Source organism: Malus domestica, chromosome 09, assembly GCF_042453785.1.
Source record: "Malus domestica chromosome 09, GDT2T_hap1".
Classification (NCBI taxonomy): domain Eukaryota; kingdom Viridiplantae; phylum Streptophyta; class Magnoliopsida; order Rosales; family Rosaceae; genus Malus; species Malus domestica.
In genome coordinates, this window is record NC_091669.1 from 5386824 (window position 1) to 5407581 (window position 20758).

The 20758-nt window shown below is 38.2% G+C and overlaps 5 protein-coding genes across 7 annotated transcripts; 4 read left to right on the forward strand and 1 right to left on the reverse strand.

Moving 5' to 3' along the window:
- Positions 1 to 560: 560 nt before the first annotated feature.
- On the forward strand, positions 561 to 4281 carry LOC103442494 (uncharacterized). Its single transcript, XM_008381288.4, has 9 exons — positions 561 to 954; positions 1588 to 1696; positions 1856 to 1950; positions 2402 to 2527; positions 2629 to 2749; positions 2862 to 2946; positions 3241 to 3354; positions 3473 to 3512; positions 3884 to 4281. Exons 1-9 carry the CDS (start codon positions 778 to 780, stop codon positions 4034 to 4036), a joined length of 1020 nt encoding a protein of 339 aa, XP_008379510.2. The 5' UTR covers positions 561 to 777; the 3' UTR covers positions 4037 to 4281.
- Positions 4282 to 4590: 309 nt separating this feature from the next.
- LOC103442493 (isoprenylcysteine alpha-carbonyl methylesterase ICME-like) lies at positions 4591 to 9257 on the forward strand. 2 transcript variants are annotated; one of them, XM_008381286.4, is made up of 12 exons: positions 4591 to 4891; positions 5003 to 5340; positions 5582 to 5658; positions 6119 to 6188; positions 6276 to 6356; positions 6563 to 6637; positions 6965 to 7066; positions 7210 to 7350; positions 7743 to 7808; positions 7922 to 8065; positions 8445 to 8535; positions 8689 to 9257. In XM_008381286.4, exons 2-12 carry the CDS (start codon positions 5048 to 5050, stop codon positions 8848 to 8850), a joined length of 1302 nt encoding a protein of 433 aa, XP_008379508.1. In that variant the 5' UTR covers positions 4591 to 4891; positions 5003 to 5047; the 3' UTR covers positions 8851 to 9257. The 2 variants fall into 2 exon arrangements, with proteins under 2 accessions (XP_008379508.1, XP_008379506.1); XM_008381284.4 differs by having other exon boundaries at positions 4605 to 5340.
- A 267-nt stretch (positions 9258 to 9524) lies between these two features.
- Positions 9525 to 10910, reverse strand: LOC103442492 (uncharacterized). Its single transcript, XM_008381283.4, has 2 exons — positions 10770 to 10910; positions 9525 to 10100 (listed from the first exon to the last, which is right to left on the reverse strand). The coding sequence occupies exon 2, from the start codon at positions 10061 to 10063 to the stop codon at positions 9737 to 9739; it is 327 nt and encodes a 108-aa protein (XP_008379505.1). The 5' UTR covers positions 10064 to 10100; positions 10770 to 10910; the 3' UTR covers positions 9525 to 9736.
- Positions 10911 to 11150: 240 nt separating this feature from the next.
- On the forward strand, positions 11151 to 14537 carry LOC103442867 (protein GAMETE EXPRESSED 3). Its single transcript, XM_070804610.1, has 9 exons — positions 11151 to 11644; positions 11883 to 12212; positions 12312 to 12558; positions 12665 to 12949; positions 13061 to 13147; positions 13403 to 13435; positions 13512 to 13571; positions 13662 to 13807; positions 13890 to 14537. Exons 1-9 carry the CDS (start codon positions 11390 to 11392, stop codon positions 14400 to 14402), a joined length of 1956 nt encoding a protein of 651 aa, XP_070660711.1. The 5' UTR covers positions 11151 to 11389; the 3' UTR covers positions 14403 to 14537.
- A 415-nt stretch (positions 14538 to 14952) lies between these two features.
- On the forward strand, positions 14953 to 20093 carry LOC103442490 (uncharacterized). 2 transcript variants are annotated; one of them, XM_070804611.1, is made up of 9 exons: positions 14953 to 15243; positions 15756 to 16278; positions 16463 to 16544; positions 16680 to 16755; positions 17206 to 17286; positions 17668 to 17804; positions 18239 to 18491; positions 18691 to 18754; positions 19140 to 20093. In XM_070804611.1, the coding sequence occupies exons 2-9, from the start codon at positions 15804 to 15806 to the stop codon at positions 19769 to 19771; spliced, it is 1800 nt and encodes a 599-aa protein (XP_070660712.1). In that variant the 5' UTR covers positions 14953 to 15243; positions 15756 to 15803; the 3' UTR covers positions 19772 to 20093. The 2 variants fall into 2 exon arrangements, with proteins under 2 accessions (XP_070660712.1, XP_017190036.2); XM_017334547.3 differs by having other exon boundaries at positions 15196 to 15334.
- Positions 20094 to 20758: the final 665 nt, after the last annotated feature.

Below are 20758 nucleotides of genomic sequence, written 5' to 3' on the forward strand. Positions count from 1 at the left end.
GTTCGATTCTCGCACAAAAACAAATTTGAACCACATTATTGCTAGCCCGTCGTGAGGCTTAGCCCACTCTCCTTACATTGTTTGTTAAAAAAAAGGTATATGTCATTTCTTTTATTTTTTTTATAAATTTTTTTGAAGTGCGACCAACAGTTTCTAATAAATAACCTTGAACTATGTTTGGATGAAGAAAATAAATTAAAAATTTTGACAGAAGTCAGAATTTATAAATTGATATGCACCAATTCCCTTATTTGGATTTATAAACATAACAGTTTAGAATTTCTGCGTGAAAAAAAAACCTTTAAACTTGAAACCTCCAATTTCCAAATTTAAATTCAATGCGGGTGACATTTTCAAATTCTAAAAATTCATTATTTCTATTTCCGTCATTTTAAAATTCTTTATAATCTTAGATTTCAACATCCAAGCACATTACTACTTGACAAAGCGAAAGGAAATATTCAAAACAAACGGGTAAAATTTGGTGCCACGTGTCCAAAACTTGTTGGAGCTAATAGATCTGTGGTAAACCCAAAAGCCCAGCTCACCTAACATTAAGAAAACGTCCTCGAAACGACGTCGTTGACAGTCGGGTAATCCGTAGGCAAAGATAAAGAGAGAGAAAGGAACAGGAGAGTGGAGAGTTCGGTTGCGCAGCAAGAAAACAAACAGTCCCCAACTAGTGTGAATGTGTGTGTGTGTGATCGAAATTCGAAAGGAGGAACGAGAGGAATCAAATCAATCGATCAAGCGATCGAGAAATCAAGAAGTGAAGAAATGGGGGGAGAGAGAGAGGACCCACAGCAGCTCAAGAGAGCGGCGGCGGCGGCCTACGACTACGAGAACGACCCCAGGTGGGCCGACTACTGGTCCAACATCCTCATCCCTCCTCACATGTCCTCTCGCAGCGACGTCGTCGACCATTTTAAGCGCAAGTTCTACCAACGCTTTATCGTCCGTACTCTGTCTTTCTCTCTTCCTTGTGCAGTTTCTTTAATTTGAGTGATTACTCACTATTAATTGGTTGTTGATTAGCATTTGTTTCTTCGAATTTGGACTCTGAACACTTGAATCTCAGTTGGGTTTCTTCTGTTTTGTGCAATTGGGGTCTTTTTTTCAATTGGGTAATTTTGGTTTTTGTACTCTGTTTCTTTGTTTGATGATGAATTGATAATTTGGATTACTGATTTTGCTTTTGGATTTCGATTTTGGAAAGTTCAGGCAGAATTCAGTAGCTTTTTCAATTTTGGGTTTCGATTATGGAAAGTTTATGCAGAACTCAGTAGCTTTTCCAATTGTTCATTAAGTTCAATTCTTTTCTTTTTAGATTTCTGAGTAAAAGTGAGATCTTTCTATTTTTGTTTTCAAAAGGAAGAGTTTTGACACATGAGTGCAACTTTAAAGTCAACATTTGGTTGAAGAATTATGCTTTAGGGGTTTCAGTTTGTGGTTTTATCATTGTTTAAGAGTGCCTTCTTGGTGAATGTTTCGGGGAAAGTAATTTGGTCGGAGATGCATGGATTTTTTTAGATTTTTTTTTTAATTCTGTGCACCTTGACAAAGTTTGTACCTGGATTTTGTGAATAGGATCCTGAACTTATGGTAGACGTGATGTCATCTAGCAGTTCTGCCCAGCCAAACGGACCATCTGCCTCGTCCCGGACGACAAATGACCAAACTCAGCCCCGTAGCGCAGGTTGGGATGCTTTCATTTTTCGGTACAAAAATTTGGATATACCAAAATTGCTGTTTCCTTTAAAAGAAATGAAATTTATCTCAAAATAAAACTGTAGTTGCTTTCAGTAGCCTGGAATTTGTTGATTATAGTTAATTGACCTTGAATTGGTGTTTGTAGGTTCAACTCCCAGAACTCCAGGGACACCAGCAGCAGCTCCTCCAACTTCTCTGCGTTGGGATCGAAAAACCATTCAGTTTTCTGTAAACGCTTGGGTACTGTCAAGTCTACTCATGCATTGATAGAATCAGATTTGTTTTTATTTTCGTATCTGTCTGTCAAACTCTTTCCTTATAAGGCGTATGATGTTTATAAATCAGCCTGATTTTGAAGAAATGTTGGGACTTCTTGTAGTTTTTCTTTGTTATTGACCTTCACAGTTTATCTTGTTCCCTTCAACCATGTTCTCTATGGACAATCTCAATAACAGTTTTCTGTAGGTTAGAGTTTATGTTTTACTTTTGACTCTATGGTTTTTCAAATGCAACTGAACTGCTGTAATGTTATTCTTGGCCAGTTGGGCAAGGGTCCTTCTCTATGACAAATATGTGTGCTTCTTTTGAATCCAAAACTTGCTGTTAACAATGGCGTCTTGCTAAGTTCTGCTTACATTTTAATATATGTCTGTTGTTATTGATTCCTTTTGTATGTCTTTCTTCCCTGCAGGTGTTTCTTGTGGCTGTGTTTGCAATTTTCCCACTGGTGCCTAGAAACCTTTCACATAGGGCATATCGGCTTTCCTTTATGGGCACTGCATGTTCATCTCTGTATTCCTTGTACTCACTCTACGGGGTAAATCTACTTTCTCAGATTCAATCACATGCTTTCTTATTTCATTAACTTGGATGTGCTGTCCTTGTTCATATTTGATTAACGCACCCTTTACTTTTCAGAAACCAAGGGCTTGGAACTTGCAGGCTTTTCAAGTGTACTTTCAGTCAATTATCATGACTAAGGATTTTATCTACTTGATGTACTGCCTTACCTTTGTCACATCACACCTTTGCCTAAAATGTAAGCATTCCATAATCCTCAAGTTTTGTCTTCTCTTTTCTTATATGTTTTCGAACTAAGTCGGACTCATGTTCTTGGCATGTCGAGTCTAATGATGTGATGTTTATTGCAGTCGCACTGATTCCCATTCTGTGTCGGGCTCTTGAGCACGTTGCCAAGTTCCTTAGGCGCAATTTTAGTCAATCCTCCTTGTACAGGTAGAAGAGTTGATGTTCAATAATGTTGCTTTATATTTACTTGTGTTAGATACCTGCTCCCATGGGGATAGTAGTATTTCATTTTAACCTCTGTTATTTGCATCCAATTTTACGACGCTGTGAATTGCTAATTCTGATGCTGGGCATCAGGATAGTTTTCAAGATTTTTGGAGCGCATTTACTTTTGGTTTGATGTTCGGTCCAATCTAAATGAATAGTACCTTACCAGCATTGAGTTTAAATCTACCTGTTTTCTTTACTGAGCGATATCTTTTCTTCTGCCATGGTGAACAGGAAGTACCTGGAAAGGCTTTGTGTTTGGGTGGAGTCAAATACAACTACCCTCAGCATACTTTCTTCACATGCTGAGATCGGAGTTGGCTTCCTTCTGATTATTTCATTGTTCTCGTAAGTTGCTTTGAACCATATTCTGTGCTGCATTTTTCTAGTCACGGACACATTCTTATTCCATTGTCATTATGCTTTTCACTTCTAGCATTTCTTAATTTGTGATGTATTTTGGTAGGTGGCAACGCAACATTGTACAGGCATTCATGTACTGGCAGGTGCGTTTCCGTTCTTTTCTTATCATTATGGAGCGGCATCTGTGTTCCTGAAGCTAAATTGTTTCAATTATGTTGAACACGCACGCCACAAACACACAAATGGATAAAAGCACTTGAAACTATGCACCGAGTCGGTGCCCCTTGCAAACATTATTCTTCTTATTAATTATAGAGATGGAGATATCATTTTCTGCAAGCGTAGGCTCACTCGACAAGTAATTTTTTGTCAGTTTAGGTCAAGATCTTGGTAATTTTTGGAGTCGAGAAGTGCATTAGTGATGTAAAAAGTTGATTTCAATACGTTCATTTTTCGCGAATATCTCAAACTCTTAGCAGAGCCTAATGAGTTTCGTCTGTAATACCTTTTACAGCTCTTGAAGCTCATGTATCATGCCCCAGTGACTGCTAACTACCATCTGAGCGTGTGGACCAAGATCGGAAGGATAGTTCATCCTCTCATCCACCGCTACACCCCGTTCTTGGGAACTCCCCTCTCTGCTGTCCAGAGATGGTGGTTGCGGTAGAGGTAGAGAATCAGAGACTCGGCGTTCTTGGGAACTCCCCTCTCTGCTGTCCAGAGTTGGTCGTTGCAGTAGAGGTAGAGAATCAGAGACTCGGAAGAAGAAGATGAGATTGGAGAAGGACGTCGATGGAAATTCGCTTGAATTCTTGTTAGCTAAAAGAAAAAACCGACGTCTGATATACTGAATTTGTCGAAACTCATTTGGATTGCAGATGGATAAAAAGTATATCGAGTTATTTTTCTCAAGTGGATTTTATTCATCCAAATGCCGATTCTGATGGACTACAAACTCTTTTTACCAATTACCATATAGATTTCGCCCAAGTACGATATCTATGATGTTTCAGAGTATATGACGATATCTAAAGATTTTTAACAGTTACATACTAATATTGTGTTTTTTTATGAAAATAATCTACCAGTTAAATTGCTCGAAGTATCCAATATTTCGAAGCACCGTAAAAAATCTCTAATTGTAGATGTGGAGTAACATAGGCTAAAGCGAAGTGCTCTTTCCCTTTTAATATTGCGTCTACATAAAAAAAATTGAATCTTGATCTATTGAGAGAATATTTTTTCAATGAAATTTATATGCGAACATCTTTTTTTTGAAAATATTATCTTATCTTATATGAAAGAGATTTTTTCGGGATCTCTTTCCTATCATGGATGTCAGAATTAAATGAGAGATGCTACCCAAAGGAATAAATGGCGTGGAAAATAAAATGAATGAGCAGAAATGGTGGCCTGAATATTTATTTTTTTTAAATGCAATTTTAATTTTTAATTTCTGGTAGCTTCAGGTTCCACGGTTCTGGAGAAATCTTCCGGGAGCTTCAAAATTAACGGTTTAACGGTAAATAGTAAAAGTAATGTCCGCCGAAATTAGCAAATCACCAAAAAAAGCTTAAAAAGCAATTTCAGATCCATTTCTTTTACTAAAAAAGTTAATTGATTGATTGAAAAGATTGGAGCTTTCATCGTCCAGCTGTATACCCACTACCCGGCAGCTATGGCGTCGGAAACCGATCGTCTTCTCCGGCAATCTTCCTTTTCCGCGGCGGAAGACATGGCGGAAGATGCCGACGCATCGAAGCCCTTCCTTTGTAGGTTTTTGAGCTATCCTGTTGCTAATACCAATACATCGAGCCACAAGAGGCGTCGCAGGCTCGCCGAGAAATTCGCCTCCACCGCCCCCCGGCGGCTGACTCGTCGGCAGCAGTCTTTCAGCCGCGACATCGGCCACGCTGCCAAGGAGACTTACTTGATTACTAGCCTCAGCTTCACGCTCCTTCGATACCTCGGGTATTCGTTCTTCTTCTTCTTCTTTAGCTCCTCCTAGCTTTACTTGGTGAATGATTGGATTTAAATTGAACCTCTGTTTGGTTGCCGAGAAAATTGTGGGAAACCGAAAGAAAATGGATTTATAGAACAAAAACCAGAGTATCAAATTTCTAAGTTGTATGGAATTTTTGTGTTCAATTATTGTTAATTTTTGCTGAAAAATGCAAGTTTTTGTTTTTTCTAATTATATATTTTGATTCAGGGTAGGCTACCGGTGGATGACGAGATTGCTTGCTCTTGGTTGCTATGCTATGTTACTTATGCCAGGATTTCTTCAAGGTTTGTGTGTTTATGTAACTACTTGCTCTTACACATTCATTGCTAATATAAACCCTTTTCGTTATTTGTTTTATATTTCGTCAAATCATAGTACCTGCTGCTCGAATTATAAGAAAGATGCGATTGGTTTGATTTGTTGCTAATCGAAGAAAGAACTTGCCTCCTGGATAGGGTTTTGCACCATCATAGTCTTTCGGAAAAGGCTCCTAGTTTGATTATTGTTGTTGATGTACATCAGTATTCCCGTCGTTAAGACTTCAGTAGTGTTATGTCCGTAGATTTCACACTACTGTGCCATGATATTCTTTGACATGGCCGACTTCTTGAACATAGATTTGTTTGCTTGACATATGATGAGAGTTTCTAATTTTCTTTGTTTTATTATATTAATCAGTTAATGTAGTGAATAGTCTCTTGTGCATTTAACCAGAACATAACTTGATTGTTTACTTTTCTTCAGTTGCAATATGTTATTTCTTTTCAAGCCAGGTCTGGCGTAGTATTGTGTATGGAGATCAACCAAGAAATAGGTAGGTGGATTTTATGAAAGGAAATTAAACAGTTGATTTAGATTTTTCAAATTCTGCGACCCCATTTATGTCATGTATCATTTACAGGTTGGATCTATATTTACCTGCAAATAGTGATGGAAAAAAGCCGGTAGTGGTATTTGTAACTGGTGGAGCCTGGATTATTGGGTGAGTGATTTTAAATAGATGAGAGCTGTTACTTCAGCAATTCTTATAAGTTTCTTTCATGAATTGGTGCAACGGCCTGGAGATGATATTCTCTTTGTTTTTTGGGGATCATGCAAAACATCTTTAGGTGAAGTTTCTGGTTATATATATGTGGCCATTTATTTAGTTATTTGACATTAAGTTTCTATAGTTTCGTGCTGATGTAGGTATAAAGCTTGGGGTTCCCTTTTAGGTCTGCAGTTGGCTGAAAGAGACATCATTGTGGCATGCGTTGATTACAGGTAATTGGTTTCAGTTTAAGCAGTGCAAGTTATAATGTGTCATTACTTTAACTTATATATGGTGCTTTAGATGAAGTATTTGGAAAAAAATTGTAGACACCATGTCCACTGTGTCTATTATTAGAGTGATGCATTCAAACGTTAAAGTATTCATTTTGGTTCACCAAGCTTTGGCTTTGTAAAAGTTAAAGGGAACCTTTGGTTATGTAAAGTTTGTTGTTTTGCGCATTGAAGGCTGTGTCATGTCACTCAAATGAACAATTATACACTTCCGGTATGTCCTTTACTCTACAAGTGTTGTTGATATGAATTATATGATTCATGCAGAAACTTTCCGCAAGGTACCATCAGTGATATGGTGAAAGATGCTTCTCAGGGGATCTCATATGTCTGCAACAATATAGCAGATTATGGAGGTGACCCTAATAGGTGACATACTAATATTCGTTCTTTCCTTTCTTGTGCATCTCGAAACTGATTGTGTGTGTGTGTATATATATATATACATATTATATATATATATATATATATATATTCATTTATTATAGTCGTTTTGTGATTGTTTTGAGTAGGATCTATCTAATGGGACAATCTGCTGGTGCGCATATTTCTGCTTGTGCTCTCTTGGATCAAGCAATCAAAGAAGCTAAGAAGGAAGAAAGCATTTCTTGGAGCGTCTCCCAGATAAAGGCTTATTTTGGTTTATCTGGCGGGTAAAGATCTATTTGCTTCATCATTGTGAATCAACTGAAACTTTACTGAATTTGAAAGGGAAAAATATGAATTGGATGCAACAATTGCGAGAATGTGGCTTCACAAAAAGGTCCAAATATGTCTTAAAATAGGCTAGAAAATTTCAAAACTTCTAGAAACATAAATACTGGTACACATGTTATATGATAGTGGAAAGAAATCATCCCATCTGATCATGTAATTGTCCGTATAAACACAGGTACAATTTAGATGAATCTGCACTACATGCATGGGTCATTGTAGTATCAAGCTCCATCAGAGACTGATGACCAGTAGTTGCTTTAGTACTATCTAGATGGATCTGTTGACGGGTTTGGATGGGTATACTAATCTTCTTTTATTCTCCTCACAGGTACAATTTGTTTAATTTAGTTGATCATTTCCATAATCGTGGACTATATCGTTCCATCTTTTTGAGGTACTTACCATATGATGTGTTGCTAGCCATTCTTTGGCATACTCATATCAATTATATTGTAATTTTTTCTTGCTTGTTACTTGCTGATTCTTTTGTTTTGATGTGTCATGCAGCATTATGGAAGGTGAAGAATCCTTACATCAGTTTTCTCCTGAAGTTAAAGTAAACGACCCAAGCAATAGGAATGCCGTTTCTCTATTGCCTCCTATCACTCTTTTCCATGGAACTGCAGATTATTCGATACCATCTGACGCCAGGTTAGAATGCCCCAGATATAACGTGTATCTTGACGGTATATAAATTCCCTTTAATTTAATGCTGCGTTCATATTCTTCCGAGGAATATAGGAAATTATTATGTAGATGTCTAATATTACATTAGCATATTATGCCTCCTAAAAATTGAATCCAAACATGTTTCTTAAAGTAAATTGGATATAACGCCTGTCATCCATGACGTTTGCTCTTTCTATTATATCTGCACGGTACACGTTCAGACCTTGAAAGAAATATTTAGCCTTTAGTAGAAAGCTTCAACTTGGTCCGTCTTGATACAGACCGTCTGAATACGACTGAAACTTTTCTGCAGAAGATCATGGTGTGATATTTTCAGTAAACAATGTGTCTTTATGTGCAGTAAGGTTTTTGTGGACGTGCTTCAGAAGGCAGGAGCTAAAGCTGACTTAATACTATATGATGGAAAGACTCATACAGATTTGTTTCTTCAAGTAAGTGATTTTGGGATGTGAGCTTTTTACAACTATCACTATTCGCTTTTTATGAACTTACAGTCATTTACAGTTCAGACTCTTTGATAGCAATCTGAAATAGGATAGCGGGAATTCCTTTATACGCATCTGACTCTTAGCTGCACTTTCTAGGATCCTCTAAGAGGCGGCAAAGATGAATTGTTTGACCAACTAGTTTCCGTGATACATGCTGGTGATACCGAAGCTCTTGAGCAAGATGCTATTGCACCTCCGAGAAGGCGCCTTGTTCCAGAGCTCTTGTTGAAGTTGGCACGCTGCATCAGCCCCTTTTAGGCCTTGCACACTTGTCACTATTGAAAACCAATTATGTCCATGCAAAGGAGAGGCTTCGATCAGCTCGCGGAGATCTAGATTATTCAGAAGACATTACAACATGTTCACTTTGATGAGGTTGCTCCATCATAATCCTCGAGTTGAATATATCGAAGACAGAGATCGGTAGCCTCGGATATCTAGAGATGTCTCTCTCCTTGTAATCCAATTGTTTTACATGATTGGAAGAATTTGTTTTTGTTGTCCGTTAATGTAGATTTAAAACGCCAAAACTAGATTAGCGGGCGGTCTTTACTTGGTTTCTGTATTAAACAGTTTCCTTTTGTTATTCACAGAACACATTGTTGCCATTCGTGGTGATTCTTTAAGGTGCAAATAAATCAGTTTCTACGTTGTTTCAGGCAGAATTGTGCTTTGGCATAACATCTCGTTTGCCTTTCATTACCTATTCCAGCTGAAACAGCTCCAAGAGAAACAGGGAAATAATTCAAATTGAAAGCGAATGTACTCCGATAGGAAAGAAAAACACGTTCAAGAACCGTGAGCTACGCTGCAACACACTGCCTTCAAGTTCAGTGCATCATACATTATTCTTCGCGTTTCTGTTTCAACGTCAATACAATCACCTAATATCTTTCGGGAAAATGGAAAGTCACCATCGGATAAAATGACAGTGGAGTGTTACAAAAATTAGCATATAAGAACCTGTTTACATAAGTTTTGAACATAAGTATTAACTTCTAACATTTAACCCTAACCTACTGAGTAGGACGCATTTGGATTCAATTCTCATCCATACAAAGTCACAAGCAATCTGTGTTCATAATCGAAGCAAAATTTTCTTTATCGGGGGAAAGTAAACCTGAAAAGCATTGATCAATGCTACCTACTTGGAGATTTTATCAGCAGATGGTGGAACCTTAATAGCTGGGGTGGAAGAGCCAGCAGAAGCCTCTTCCGCTGCATAATGCTTGCGTAATCTCTCCTGAAGCGCACGTACACGGTCCTCAGTCTTGCGAAGCTTTCTCCATCTGTAGGTACCCCAGAGGGCAAAACCACCATATACAACAATGTAGGAAGCCCAAACATAGGGGTAGGTCTCCGCATGCTCTTTGATTTGCCGGTACTTTGCTTCCACCGCTCCTCTCAAACCAGCTGCAGCTTGGGGACTTGTGGTTTGCTGCAATTCTTCTCCCTTTTCCTCGGTTGCCATTCCTCAATGTTCACACACAATTTCGCAATCGAAATCCCTGCAACAATGTACATAGAACAGAGATTAGATCTATTGGATTCGAAATTGGAGCACCCTGAAAAGCCATCTACATTACAATACATGTTACACATCAGACGTATAATCTGAGCATGTCAATCAGCACCGATTATCTTTGAGAAATACGAACAAATACAACCGGTTACAAACTCCGAAACAAAAATAAAAACACCAAACCAGCAATAAGCCGTATATAAACCACGATTTAGTACCCCTTGATTCACTACTTAGTGTCCTTCGAGTTCTATTTTTCATTCAACATTCGTCGCGGGTTCCATCAGTGCGCGTTTCCCATTACATTTCTAAACAACAAGTCCACAACCAAAGCAAAAGATAACATTTTGGAATTACAAAATCGAGTGTTGAACATCACACAATCAGATCAAGCTAAGAAATGAAAATATATTATTTTTTCTTTCGGATTACAGACATGAACGAAAATTTCAAATACTGCAAATTGAGACATTCCAATTTTCAAAATATTATGAGATTGCAGCAGAGAACACAACCATCCAGATTGAACAACCCAACAATTAGCTTCGAAGAATCGAAAAACTGAAGTTTCTAGATATACCCAGATGAAGAAATCGAATGAAAAATGGAAATTGAGTTCAGAGAGTGAAATTAAAAGTTAGAACTAAGAGCTTACCAATCAATGGTGGGAAGGGAACGCTGAGACTCTTGAGAGACTTGCAGACAAGAAGGGGGAGGAGGAAGGCAGACCTGTACAGGGTAAAAGAAAGGGTTTAAGACCCCAGAGCCAGGAAAACAATATGGGCTTCGGCCGTTGTTGCCTGTAAAGCCTGTCCATTTTTTTTAGGGATTTGGATCCTCTCCTGAATGGAGAGGATCCTCCTAATCACTAATAATGGACCGTTGGATTTTTATCCAACGATTATAATTATTATAACTTTAAAGGGACCCTATTTGTAGCCGTTGGATAAAAATCCAAATTACTGATGCATACGTTTTCCACCATACTAAAAAAACCTGGCCCAGATAAATGGCACGACCAAAACAGAGCAAAAACGCTTCTGAGCGGTTTTTTTTTCCTTTCAAACCAACCAGAGCAAAAGCTCTCTCTCTCTCTCTCTCTCATTTTCTCACATTTACATCTTTCGTCTGCAATTTCTGCAATGGAAGTTGTGTTCTTGTTGACAATGGTCCTTTTGATACCCACCCATTCTCAAACTACGCAATTCCAGGATAACCCAGGTGCTGGAATTCTGTTTTTTTTTCTCTTTTTTTTCGTGTTCTAATCTAAAAGTTATGCCTTTGAAACCATTTGCTGGATATTTTTATTACTTACTGTGTTCTCTGTTTTGTTCAGTTAATGATCCGAGTAGAAGAACAAGTTCTCGTGGTCGGCTTTCGAGACCGCTAATCGGACGTGATGGGAAGGTTTATGCTTGCTCTGACAAAGATTTACTTGCATTTGAATCCAACGGGTCCATTGCTTGGACCATGCATTTGAACTATACCTGCAAGTCCGATATGGCTCCGGTCCACGGTGGTAGAGGAAAGGTACGTGCGTTTCTTGAAAATGTCTGCTCCGGCATCTGTAGGAAGCAGTGACAAGGCGGTATTCATGGGAAAGACCAACATTTTCAACTTGTTTTTTTTTTTATGGAAACGCTTTTGGTTATTTGAAAGCGCTTCTCGTCATGTATAAAGGCTGCTTGAATATGACGTCTGGAGTGTGGTTCAAGTTTTGAAAGCACTTTTTGAAAAAAGCTGTTTATTTGTGAAACTGCTTCGGCAGATATATCTGGTTGCAGGTAACAAGGTGATTAAAATCAATTTGTTGAACAATGGAACTTCTGAACCGTCTGCACAAGTTTTGCTAAGTACTGAGCCAACGAAAGACGAACAAGGTGGGGTTGTTGGGATTGCAGTTAGCACATTGAGTTCATCTATCTTTGTAACTGTCCAAAATCGGGGACTCTTTGCGTACATGACACGGGGGCAGTTGGTCTGGAGTGCAGGACCTGTCATCGAACTATTTGGTTATCGCCAAGGTTGTAGGAAGAACAATGCAGATTGTTATTTCAACTCCGTCCCTGTGATTGATGAATGCGAGGCTAGTATATATGTAAGGACATGTTTATGTATATTTTTCAATTTTTTGGTTGAATCAACAGTTTACCATGTGACAGCATTAAGTTCTTAAGACGAAGTTATTAATTTGCAGATCTCGAATACTGAAGGTGAGATCTACTCGCTATCAATTCGTAGTCCTCACTTCAAATGGATCCAGGATTTAAGTTCTTACGATAAAGTTTTCACTATAACCGCTGGAAACAACGGTAGATTGTATGTTACTGTACCAGTCAAGGCTCTATTGTTGGCGCTAGATGTTTCTTCAGGAAATGTGTTGTGGGAGGGAATTATTGGTCCATTAAGTAACTCAGATTACACGCCGATTGTTGATTCTAATGGTAGTAGCTCTATGTTTCTGTATACGAACTTTCCCAAATTCCGCTTGTCATAACTCACAATGAATTGATTAGCTGTTTTTTTTTGCTGCTTCATCACATATAACAGGTTGGATATCTATTGGTTCCTTAGATGGGTTCCTATACTCATTTTCACCAACCGGGATTCTCAAGAAATTCTCAATAACAACCGCAGTGGACTCAGTGATCCAAGTCAGTCCTGTACTCGACTGCACTGGTTATGCAATTTATATCTCTCAGACAAAGATGGAAGGGAAGATCAGCCATGCCGTAGGTGAATATACTTATGTGTCAGCAATGAAACCGAAAAGTGTTCATATTACCTTGTATGTTCCAGCCACCGGATCCATCTACTGGTCCGATAGCTATCCTGGTAATTTTGTTTATGTGGTGCTTTTAGTGACCAAATTTAATCAGAGTCGTCTATTTTCTCCATTTATATTGCTTCACATGCGCTAATCCTTACAGCGGTTGGTTCTTCTAGGTCCGTTGTCATCCTTGATCACTCAGAATGATCTTCGCCATTTTATACTAGACGAGAGGATTCTTCTTGCATTTGTCGCTGCTTCAAGTGAGAGTCCCTTCTTGGATTTGTTGTACAACTTTTTTCAGTGTCCTGAAATATGTATGAAAATATGCCTTTGTAGCCTAATTGAGAAACGTTAGTGTACCCTTTAGTACCTCTCTTTCTTTCACTACAAGAAAAGTGGTCGGGCAAGATCATCGGATCTATCTGCTCACTTGATATTTTTATGTTTATCTTTCGTACAGCTAGCAGTAATTCAGCTTACTTATTGATCCATTTGTTTTCATTAAATGGATGCAGAAACTGGAAATCCATTGGCATGCCGTACCACGCGTAAGACCTAGCTTGGCAATTTCTTCGACACTCGTTTATATTTCAGTTCTTGTAACCTTCTACTTGTACTGATCAGGTCAAAAGCTTATGTCTAGCTGCTCCCAAGTAAGGCCGAAGCTGGACAGCAGGTACACTGGTAAGTAGCGAATCACGCGAATGCTGTAGTTGCAAATCTTGAACTCGAAGGATTTCATCTGCCAGTCCTTCCTGTTTTTGTCCCCATCAGGTAATGGAAGGGCAATACTTTTGTTCCTGCTTTTCGAATCTGCAATCTTGGTACTACTAGCCGGACCTGTGCGATTCTGCTGCATATTCTGGAGTAAAAAGAAGCTTCAAGGCGAAAAAAACCTCGGAAGTTTTCTTGAAAAGAGAGTAAGATTTAAGTCCTCATCATGCGCTTTCAACAATGCATGCTCCTTCACCTTCTCAAATATATTTCTGCCATTGCTCTCAGCGCTCTCTCCGACTCAAAAAGAAGACGTTCGACAGGACGATCACAGAACTCGAGCAAAAAGCCGCGGTCGAAGCAGTGACCAGCGCACAAGTGCTTGAGAAACTGTCGAATCTGTTACAGAAAAGGCAATTCATAGAGAGGAAGCTCTCAACAACATATAGTTTGGGCAGAGATGGCGGCAGCAGCTCGCGGTCGAAATCTCTTCTTCCATCATACGACGGGAAGAAAACAAGGAGTGTAGTCCACACGTTGAGTGATGCATCATCGTCTTCCAGAGAAAGCAGCAGCAGCGGAGGAGGAGGAGAGAGTGAGTGGAGTTGTTACGAAAGCAAGGGGAAGGCAGCTGCAGTGGAAGAAGTGAGTAGTTCAAGTGATGGCTTAGGGTTTCTGGCAAAGAGAAGTGCATCAAAGGCAGCTGCATCAAGCTCTAGAGAATCTGAACCAAATATAATGATTGGTAGCAGTGGGAGCTTGTCGTTGAAGAGGAGAAGGGCTTTGTCGTCAACTTATTAGAAACTAGGTAGGAATCGAATTGGATCATAAATGAAGATTAAAAGATCGAACAGTTTGGATTATGAAAATTTTACGGTGAAATATGTTATAAGTAAGTAGGGGAATGAGTTCATCCCATAAAGAGGAATGCAAGCGTTATCCGTAATTTTACATTTGATGACAAAATATCTCATATGTCGCCTTCACTAGAAATTGTTTTGTGGGAAAGCAAGAGCATTGTAAGTTATTAGTCTCTTGTCTAAAAAAGGCAAGGAAATAAAAGGGTAAAAAAAAATTACATTTTGTTCTGTCAGGTTTTCGTTCAAATTTAAATTCATACAACGTTTTATAGTTTTTTAAATTTATACGACCTACGATTTCGTACCAATATCTTGTAACCGTTAGTCAATTTGTCAAAATTTTCTTTTAATTTGTCTTAATTATGCTGTTTAAATTTGAACTCTAAGTCAACAAAATGTACGTTCTGCAATTGTTACATTATCATTTAACTGTCAATTTAAAATGATTGTATGAAATTGATACAAAATCGTGATATGAAACTCAAAAAATTGAAAGACGTATGAATTTGAAATTGAACGAAAATTAGAGAGAGAAAATGTTACCAAAAGAAAAAGAAAAACGAAAATGATCAAAGAATAAAAAAAGTCAATGATTTCTCTACACCATAAAAATATAGCAAAAAATAGCTGCGGGGGCGAGCACGCGCTGTTCCGTACGCCGCAGCACACCCAATCGTTGCGCCTCTCTCCCCCCATCTCACACTTGGAATCCAAACCGTCTCAGGACTTCGATTGAAGCTGCGGTGCTTCTATACAAAAACCCTAATCTCACTCAACTCAAGGTAAATTGCACTCTTCAAATCCCTAATTTGGAGCCCCTTTCTATCAATTTTCTCTTTTCCGTTTGGTTGCCCAGAAACCCTGGAATTTTAGGTCAGAAAGTAAATTGGCTTCAAATCCCTAATCCGTTCATAATCTTGTGTCATTGCCTACTTGTTTCCTTTTCAGTTAGTATTATTTTTTGTTTGTGAAATTAGTAATAATTATTGTGATCTATGCTTCAAGATTGGATTTTTGAGTTGAGAGAGTGGAGGGTCTGGATAGCTGGTTAAATTATATTTTTTTTTGGATATAATTACTGTATGTCTGTGGTGTTCCTGCTCTTGAATTTCCATTTTTATTTCATAGTCCGGACGTTTCAACTCCAAGATCAAATTTTTAAAACAGATTTGTATGCATAAATATACATAAGTCTGTTTAACTGTTTAAATTAATGCACTTTAGTATCAGTATTTGAGTCCGATATCGTGTTTGATTGGTTTCTGATCTACCTATGATTTTTTATGTTGTGCAGAATACTTTCCGGGTGGTCTCTTACAAAAGAAGTTGCTTCTTTATAAATATGGAATCCAAGAATTTTATCAGTCTCCCTGATTCTGGTGATTCTGTCATCGAGAATGCGGGGCATGAAAGCGATGTTCAATATGAAGTTAAAGAAAACGGGGAGATTCTGGGGCATGAAAGTGATGTTCAATGTGAAGTTCAAGCTAACAGTGAGAACCTGAGGCATGAAAGTGGTGTTCAATATGAAGTTAGCCATTGCATGCTGGAATCAAACCTTGAAAAAGAATTGGTTGATGGTGATTCGGATATGGAAATCGAGGACATAAACAACCTTCCTGCCTTGAACAGTTCTCGTTCGGCAAATGAAGAAATCAAATTAGTGGGTAACAAGAACGGGGGTGCTCATTGTATACAGTCTGAAACTGTTACAGTTGCAGGGGAGTCAAATGTTTTGTTCCCAAAGGTGCATGAGAATGGTTTCCTTCCGGTCCAAGATTCAAGTACCTTTGAAGTCCACAAAAAGGGTGGCACTTGTATCCTTCTTCCACATTTGTTTTCTTAAGGTTTTCTTCTTGTTTATTTTCGATCTCTTTCCAACTGTGAAACTTTGTGGCATGTGCAAATATGTTTACTTCTTCAACCATACAATGCTGTATGCTAAAATTAAGAATGCTGATGATCTTCGAATTTTTGTTATCCGTAATTCAACATTGCCAGCTATATCAGGTGTTAAGAGAGCTAGAATGACAGTTGATGAACAGCAAGCTTCAGTGCGTGTGACATTTGATTCATTGACAAGGTGGGGTTGGAGTAAATTGTTGCATAATGTTTTGATATGCACTTAAGCCAAAAAATACAAACTATATAGAGTATTTCTATTTGCTGTTTAGTTTTCCATTTGTCAATTTCTTAATGATTTGTGTTAATTTTTCAGAGCTAGTAAACAAAAGCTTGAGGAACTATTACAGCAGTGGTCAGAGTGGCATGCAAAGCATGTTTCTTCATCTCAAGTAAGACTCCTCATTTAGTTGGCCAATCATCGTGAATACTTTATTTTGTGACATGACCTTCCATGGGATGAATCATCCAAAGTATTAAGTTTTAAGTTTAAGATACATTTTCTCTTTCAATCAAGTCTTCACTAAAAAATTGGGGTGGGTTGACTTTAAGTTCTGGTTTTTGGAAGTACTTTTGAACATTTGACATGGAGAGGTGTTTTGTGAAATGCACTCAACTTTGAAGAATGATTTTTTTGTTTTGTTATAATTCTGGTTGTACTGCATAAAAGCAAGAGTATCTTAGAGAATGAGAGGTCTTCATTTGATAGAGTCAAATCGATAACATGACTACTACCTTGTTTGATTTGTTGACTAAATTATGGTGATGTGTTTTATGCATTATCATCTTTTTTCTTTTGACTGTAATGGGTGTATCATTACTTGAGTCTTGTGATCGTTCAGGATTCTATTGAAGTAGTGGAATCAGGTGAAGAGATCTTCTTTCCAGCTCTTCATGTTGGCATAGAGAAGACATCTGCAGTGGTGAGGGTCCTGCAATTATCTCTAGTTTTCTCTATATTCGTTTTTGTGTACTTGAGTTTAGGTGCTTTTCTGATTACGTATCAAAAATCTCGTACTATGCTTAGCTGCTAAAGTTATGCAGCCACTACTTGTGGCAACATCTCCTAATTTAACGCTCCTCACCTCCCTTTTGGGGACAGGACATGCCCAAAATCCTACCTCTGTTGTGCACTTGTACTACAACAAGGATGCAATAGTGATACCCAATATGTGTTCAATGGTTTCTTCAGAATTGTTAATTTTTCTGTTTGTCAGAAAAAACTAGAAAAAGGGAATGTTGTGTATGAGTTTCATTGCTTAGTACTATTTGTTAGTTTTTCTGAAGCATTCTTTCACATGCAGTCTTTTTGGATGGACAACCAAACACGGAAAGCAGATAACAACGAATCCAACCTTTTGGATAACAATGACGTGCCCCTGTATGATCGCGGTTATGCCTTAGGTTTGACTTTGGCTGGTAGCTCAGTTAATGCAGAGGGGTAAATATCTAATCAGTATTTTAAATATATTAAAATCATGCTATTGGTTTTATGTTTTACGATGATGGTATTACTATATTTACTGAAGGTTTTGTAGTTGGTTCCTTATTTTTCATGTTTTGGTCCATCTGATAGCCAAGTTTATTTCCTTGATCTTCTTGATGGAGAAACCACCAGAAAATTAAGAATTAATAATGAGTGGCAAGAGTGAAGGGTGACTGGACTTTGAACATTGTTAGGTATCTAAGTAGAGATCATTTAATCCTTAATCTCATCATGACATGGCATTCAGGATACTTTGTATGGTAATCTAGTGGTGAAATGTTTGAATCCATTTCATGGTTGTCTGCATGATTTCTATATATAAGCAAAAAATTGTTTTTGCTTGCCTTTCTGATCTTTGATATATTCTTTATTCTTATATAATGTTTCAGAGGCTTGGAGATTATAGATGATGCAAGTCGCTGTTTCAATTGTGGCTCTTATAGTCATTCGTTGAAAAAATGCCCAAAGCCTCGTAACCATGCTGCTGTCAACAGTGCTCGTAAACAGCTAAAGTCCAAACGTAATCAAAATGCTAATTCCCGTAATCCAACACGATATTATCAGGATTCTCCAGCTGGAAAGTATGATGGTTTAAGGCCTGGTGTTCTCGATTCTGAGACACGGAAGCTTTTGGGGCTTGGGGTAAGTGATCACTCATTGTGTTACAGAAGACTTGTTAATGTCAAGTGGTGTTCCTTAGAAGTATGACGCAAATGCTGTTAATTGAACATAGCTTCTATTCCAGATTGTACTAGTATAGAAGCTTAATGGCGTGCTTGCATTCACATTGGTTTAGAATATTAAGCACCAATTTATTTATTTATTATTTGGTTGTGTGCAGGAGTTTGATCCACCGCCTTGGCTTAACAGAATGCGAGAAATTGGTTACCCACCGGGATATCTAGGTATTTTACTGAATTGGCCTTGTCACTTAAAACAACTGATTATAATAATTGTCGTAGTCCCATCACAGAAGTACTTAAAAAGAAGTTTTCGGAACATATTCAAAAAGTTCAGGTTGAATAGTTCAGAATTTATTATTGCAATTTAATAATTGTTTTTGGTAGTGCATTGTGTTGTGCGGGGGTGTGCAATGTGCATTCTTGGATAGATTAGCCAGTATTCGCCGAATATTTGTGTTTTTTTCGCTTTGTGATGTATGGGGTTTTCATATGCTTAGACTTTATGGAGAGTGATGTGCTAAAATCCTGGAGAGCACCCCTGACCGTCTTTTTCTTTTAGATTTAAATTCTGTTTTCAAGACATAACACTCTGTCTTGTTATTTTTAGATGTAGATGATGAGGATCAGCCATCAGGCATAATAATATATGCTGATGGGGAAATTAAGGAAGAACAGGAGGACGGTGAAATTGTTCAGACAGACTATGCTGACCCGGAGAGGAAAAAGACAGTCGAATTTCCAGGAGTAAACGCACCAATCCCAGAAAATGCTGATGAGAGGCTTTGGGCGCCTGGACATTCAATTGGAGATCTCTCTAGGAACCGCTCACACAACAGAATAAGCCATCATTCGGAACTTGTCAGCAGAGGGCATCACCGCGAGCAAAGGTGGTCCGGGGATTATAGAGACGATGGGCCTCCTGGTGTTGACCCAGGTTTTGCGCCATCTAGTTACCCTCCAAGATATGGTAGTTATGATTACGGTTACAACTCTCACAGTTCAAGTGCTTCAGCACCAAGAAGTCCTACCTTCGGAAGGTCCCAGTCAGACAGAGGTCGAAGAATCTCTTCGTTCAATGAAGGTTCTTTTCCTTACTCCAATTCTCGTCATTCGCCAAAGGATTATGGCGCGGGGAATACTGAAAGTTGGAATGATGAAAGCAGGAATGACTATGACCTTGATAATTCAAGTTATAGTAGGGATAGGCTAGACAGGTATCGCCATCATCGTTGGAGGTAATGACATTGACATGTAGCTAGTAGAGATGCTAACTGTGAGGGATATAGGTATAATTTGATCAAGGAGGGAGTTGTACAAAGTACTAGATGTGATGAGTTTAGATGGCTCTGTGATCAGCTTCTGTTGTTGTTGTATGTTATTCTCTAATTTAATCTACTCTTCTTCAATCTTTTATTTTTCTGTAATTGAAGATTCGAAGTTTGAAAACTTATAGTCGCTTTGTTTCGTATAAGAATTTATAGTAAATTACATTATATCTCCTCAGGTTTGGATGTAATTTCAACTTCATACAACATTTTTATAACATTTCTATTACATTTAATTACTTATTATTTCATTGCAATTTCATACATCAGTTAGTCAAACCGTCAATTTATCTGGCCAGAACTTGTTTAGGGCCTCATCAACGTTTACAGGAGTTGGATTGGTTTCATGCAACTGGGTGGTTGAAGGATTTTTTTTTTTTTTTTTTTTGTATCTTTTATATTTTTGTTGACTACAAAATTTCTATGATCTATTTTAATTTTAACTTTATATAATCATGAAGTCATATGGCAAAGGGTTGGGCCGTGCTTAGGTCGGGAAACTAAGGCCATCTCCAACCGATCCGGTCAAAGGGTTATAGGGTTAAAAATAGCTAAGAATGGCACGAAAATCGTTTCCAACCAAGAGCTTGTGGGTCCCACCGAGCCCAAACCCCCAAATCAGGCTAGCAGGTTGGCCATTTCCAGCCAGCCAGCCCTCTAACTTAGCCCTTCAGTGCCAAAATGTCAAGCTTGACATTTTGCCAGCCCTCTAGCTCCAGAATGTCAAGCTTGACATTTTGTCAGCCCTCTAGCTCAGCCTATTTGAATGCCAACGGCTACTTGGCATCAGCAGGATGCCAGCTTTCAATGGCTAGCTAACGTCATGTTGCCGTCAAGTTACCGTTGGAATTTGATTTTTTTTTTTTTGGACAAATTTTAATTTTTTTTAATGTTGTAGGAA

Excerpts from the sequence above, each read along its gene's own strand:
- LOC103442867 (XM_070804610.1), top strand. The coding sequence starts at position 11,390 with ATGCCTTTGAAACCATTTGCTGGATATTTTTATTACTTACTGTGTTCT. Across the intron at positions 13,436-13,511 it reads ATTGGCATGCCGTACCACGC|GTCAAAAGCTTATGTCTAGC; the intron begins GTAAGACCTAGC and ends TGTACTGATCAG. Across the intron at positions 13,572-13,661 it reads GCTGGACAGCAGGTACACTG|GTAATGGAAGGGCAATACTT; the intron begins GTAAGTAGCGAA and ends TGTCCCCATCAG.
- LOC103442494 (XM_008381288.4), top strand. The coding sequence starts at position 778 with ATGGGGGGAGAGAGAGAGGACCCACAGCAGCTCAAGAGAGCGGCGGCG. Across the intron at positions 1,697-1,855 it reads AACTCAGCCCCGTAGCGCAG|GTTCAACTCCCAGAACTCCA; the intron begins GTTGGGATGCTT and ends TGGTGTTTGTAG. Across the intron at positions 3,513-3,883 it reads AGGCATTCATGTACTGGCAG|CTCTTGAAGCTCATGTATCA; the intron begins GTGCGTTTCCGT and ends TACCTTTTACAG.
- LOC103442492 (XM_008381283.4), bottom strand. The coding sequence starts at position 10,063 with ATGGCAACCGAGGAAAAGGGAGAAGAATTGCAGCAAACCACAAGTCCC.
- LOC103442493 (XM_008381286.4), top strand. The coding sequence starts at position 5,048 with ATGGCGTCGGAAACCGATCGTCTTCTCCGGCAATCTTCCTTTTCCGCG. Across the intron at positions 5,659-6,118 it reads TATGCCAGGATTTCTTCAAG|TTGCAATATGTTATTTCTTT; the intron begins GTTTGTGTGTTT and ends ACTTTTCTTCAG. Across the intron at positions 8,536-8,688 it reads ATACAGATTTGTTTCTTCAA|GATCCTCTAAGAGGCGGCAA; the intron begins GTAAGTGATTTT and ends TGCACTTTCTAG.
- LOC103442490 (XM_070804611.1), top strand. The coding sequence starts at position 15,804 with ATGGAATCCAAGAATTTTATCAGTCTCCCTGATTCTGGTGATTCTGTC. Across the intron at positions 16,545-16,679 it reads ACATTTGATTCATTGACAAG|AGCTAGTAAACAAAAGCTTG; the intron begins GTGGGGTTGGAG and ends TTAATTTTTCAG. Across the intron at positions 18,755-19,139 it reads TTACCCACCGGGATATCTAG|ATGTAGATGATGAGGATCAG; the intron begins GTATTTTACTGA and ends TGTTATTTTTAG.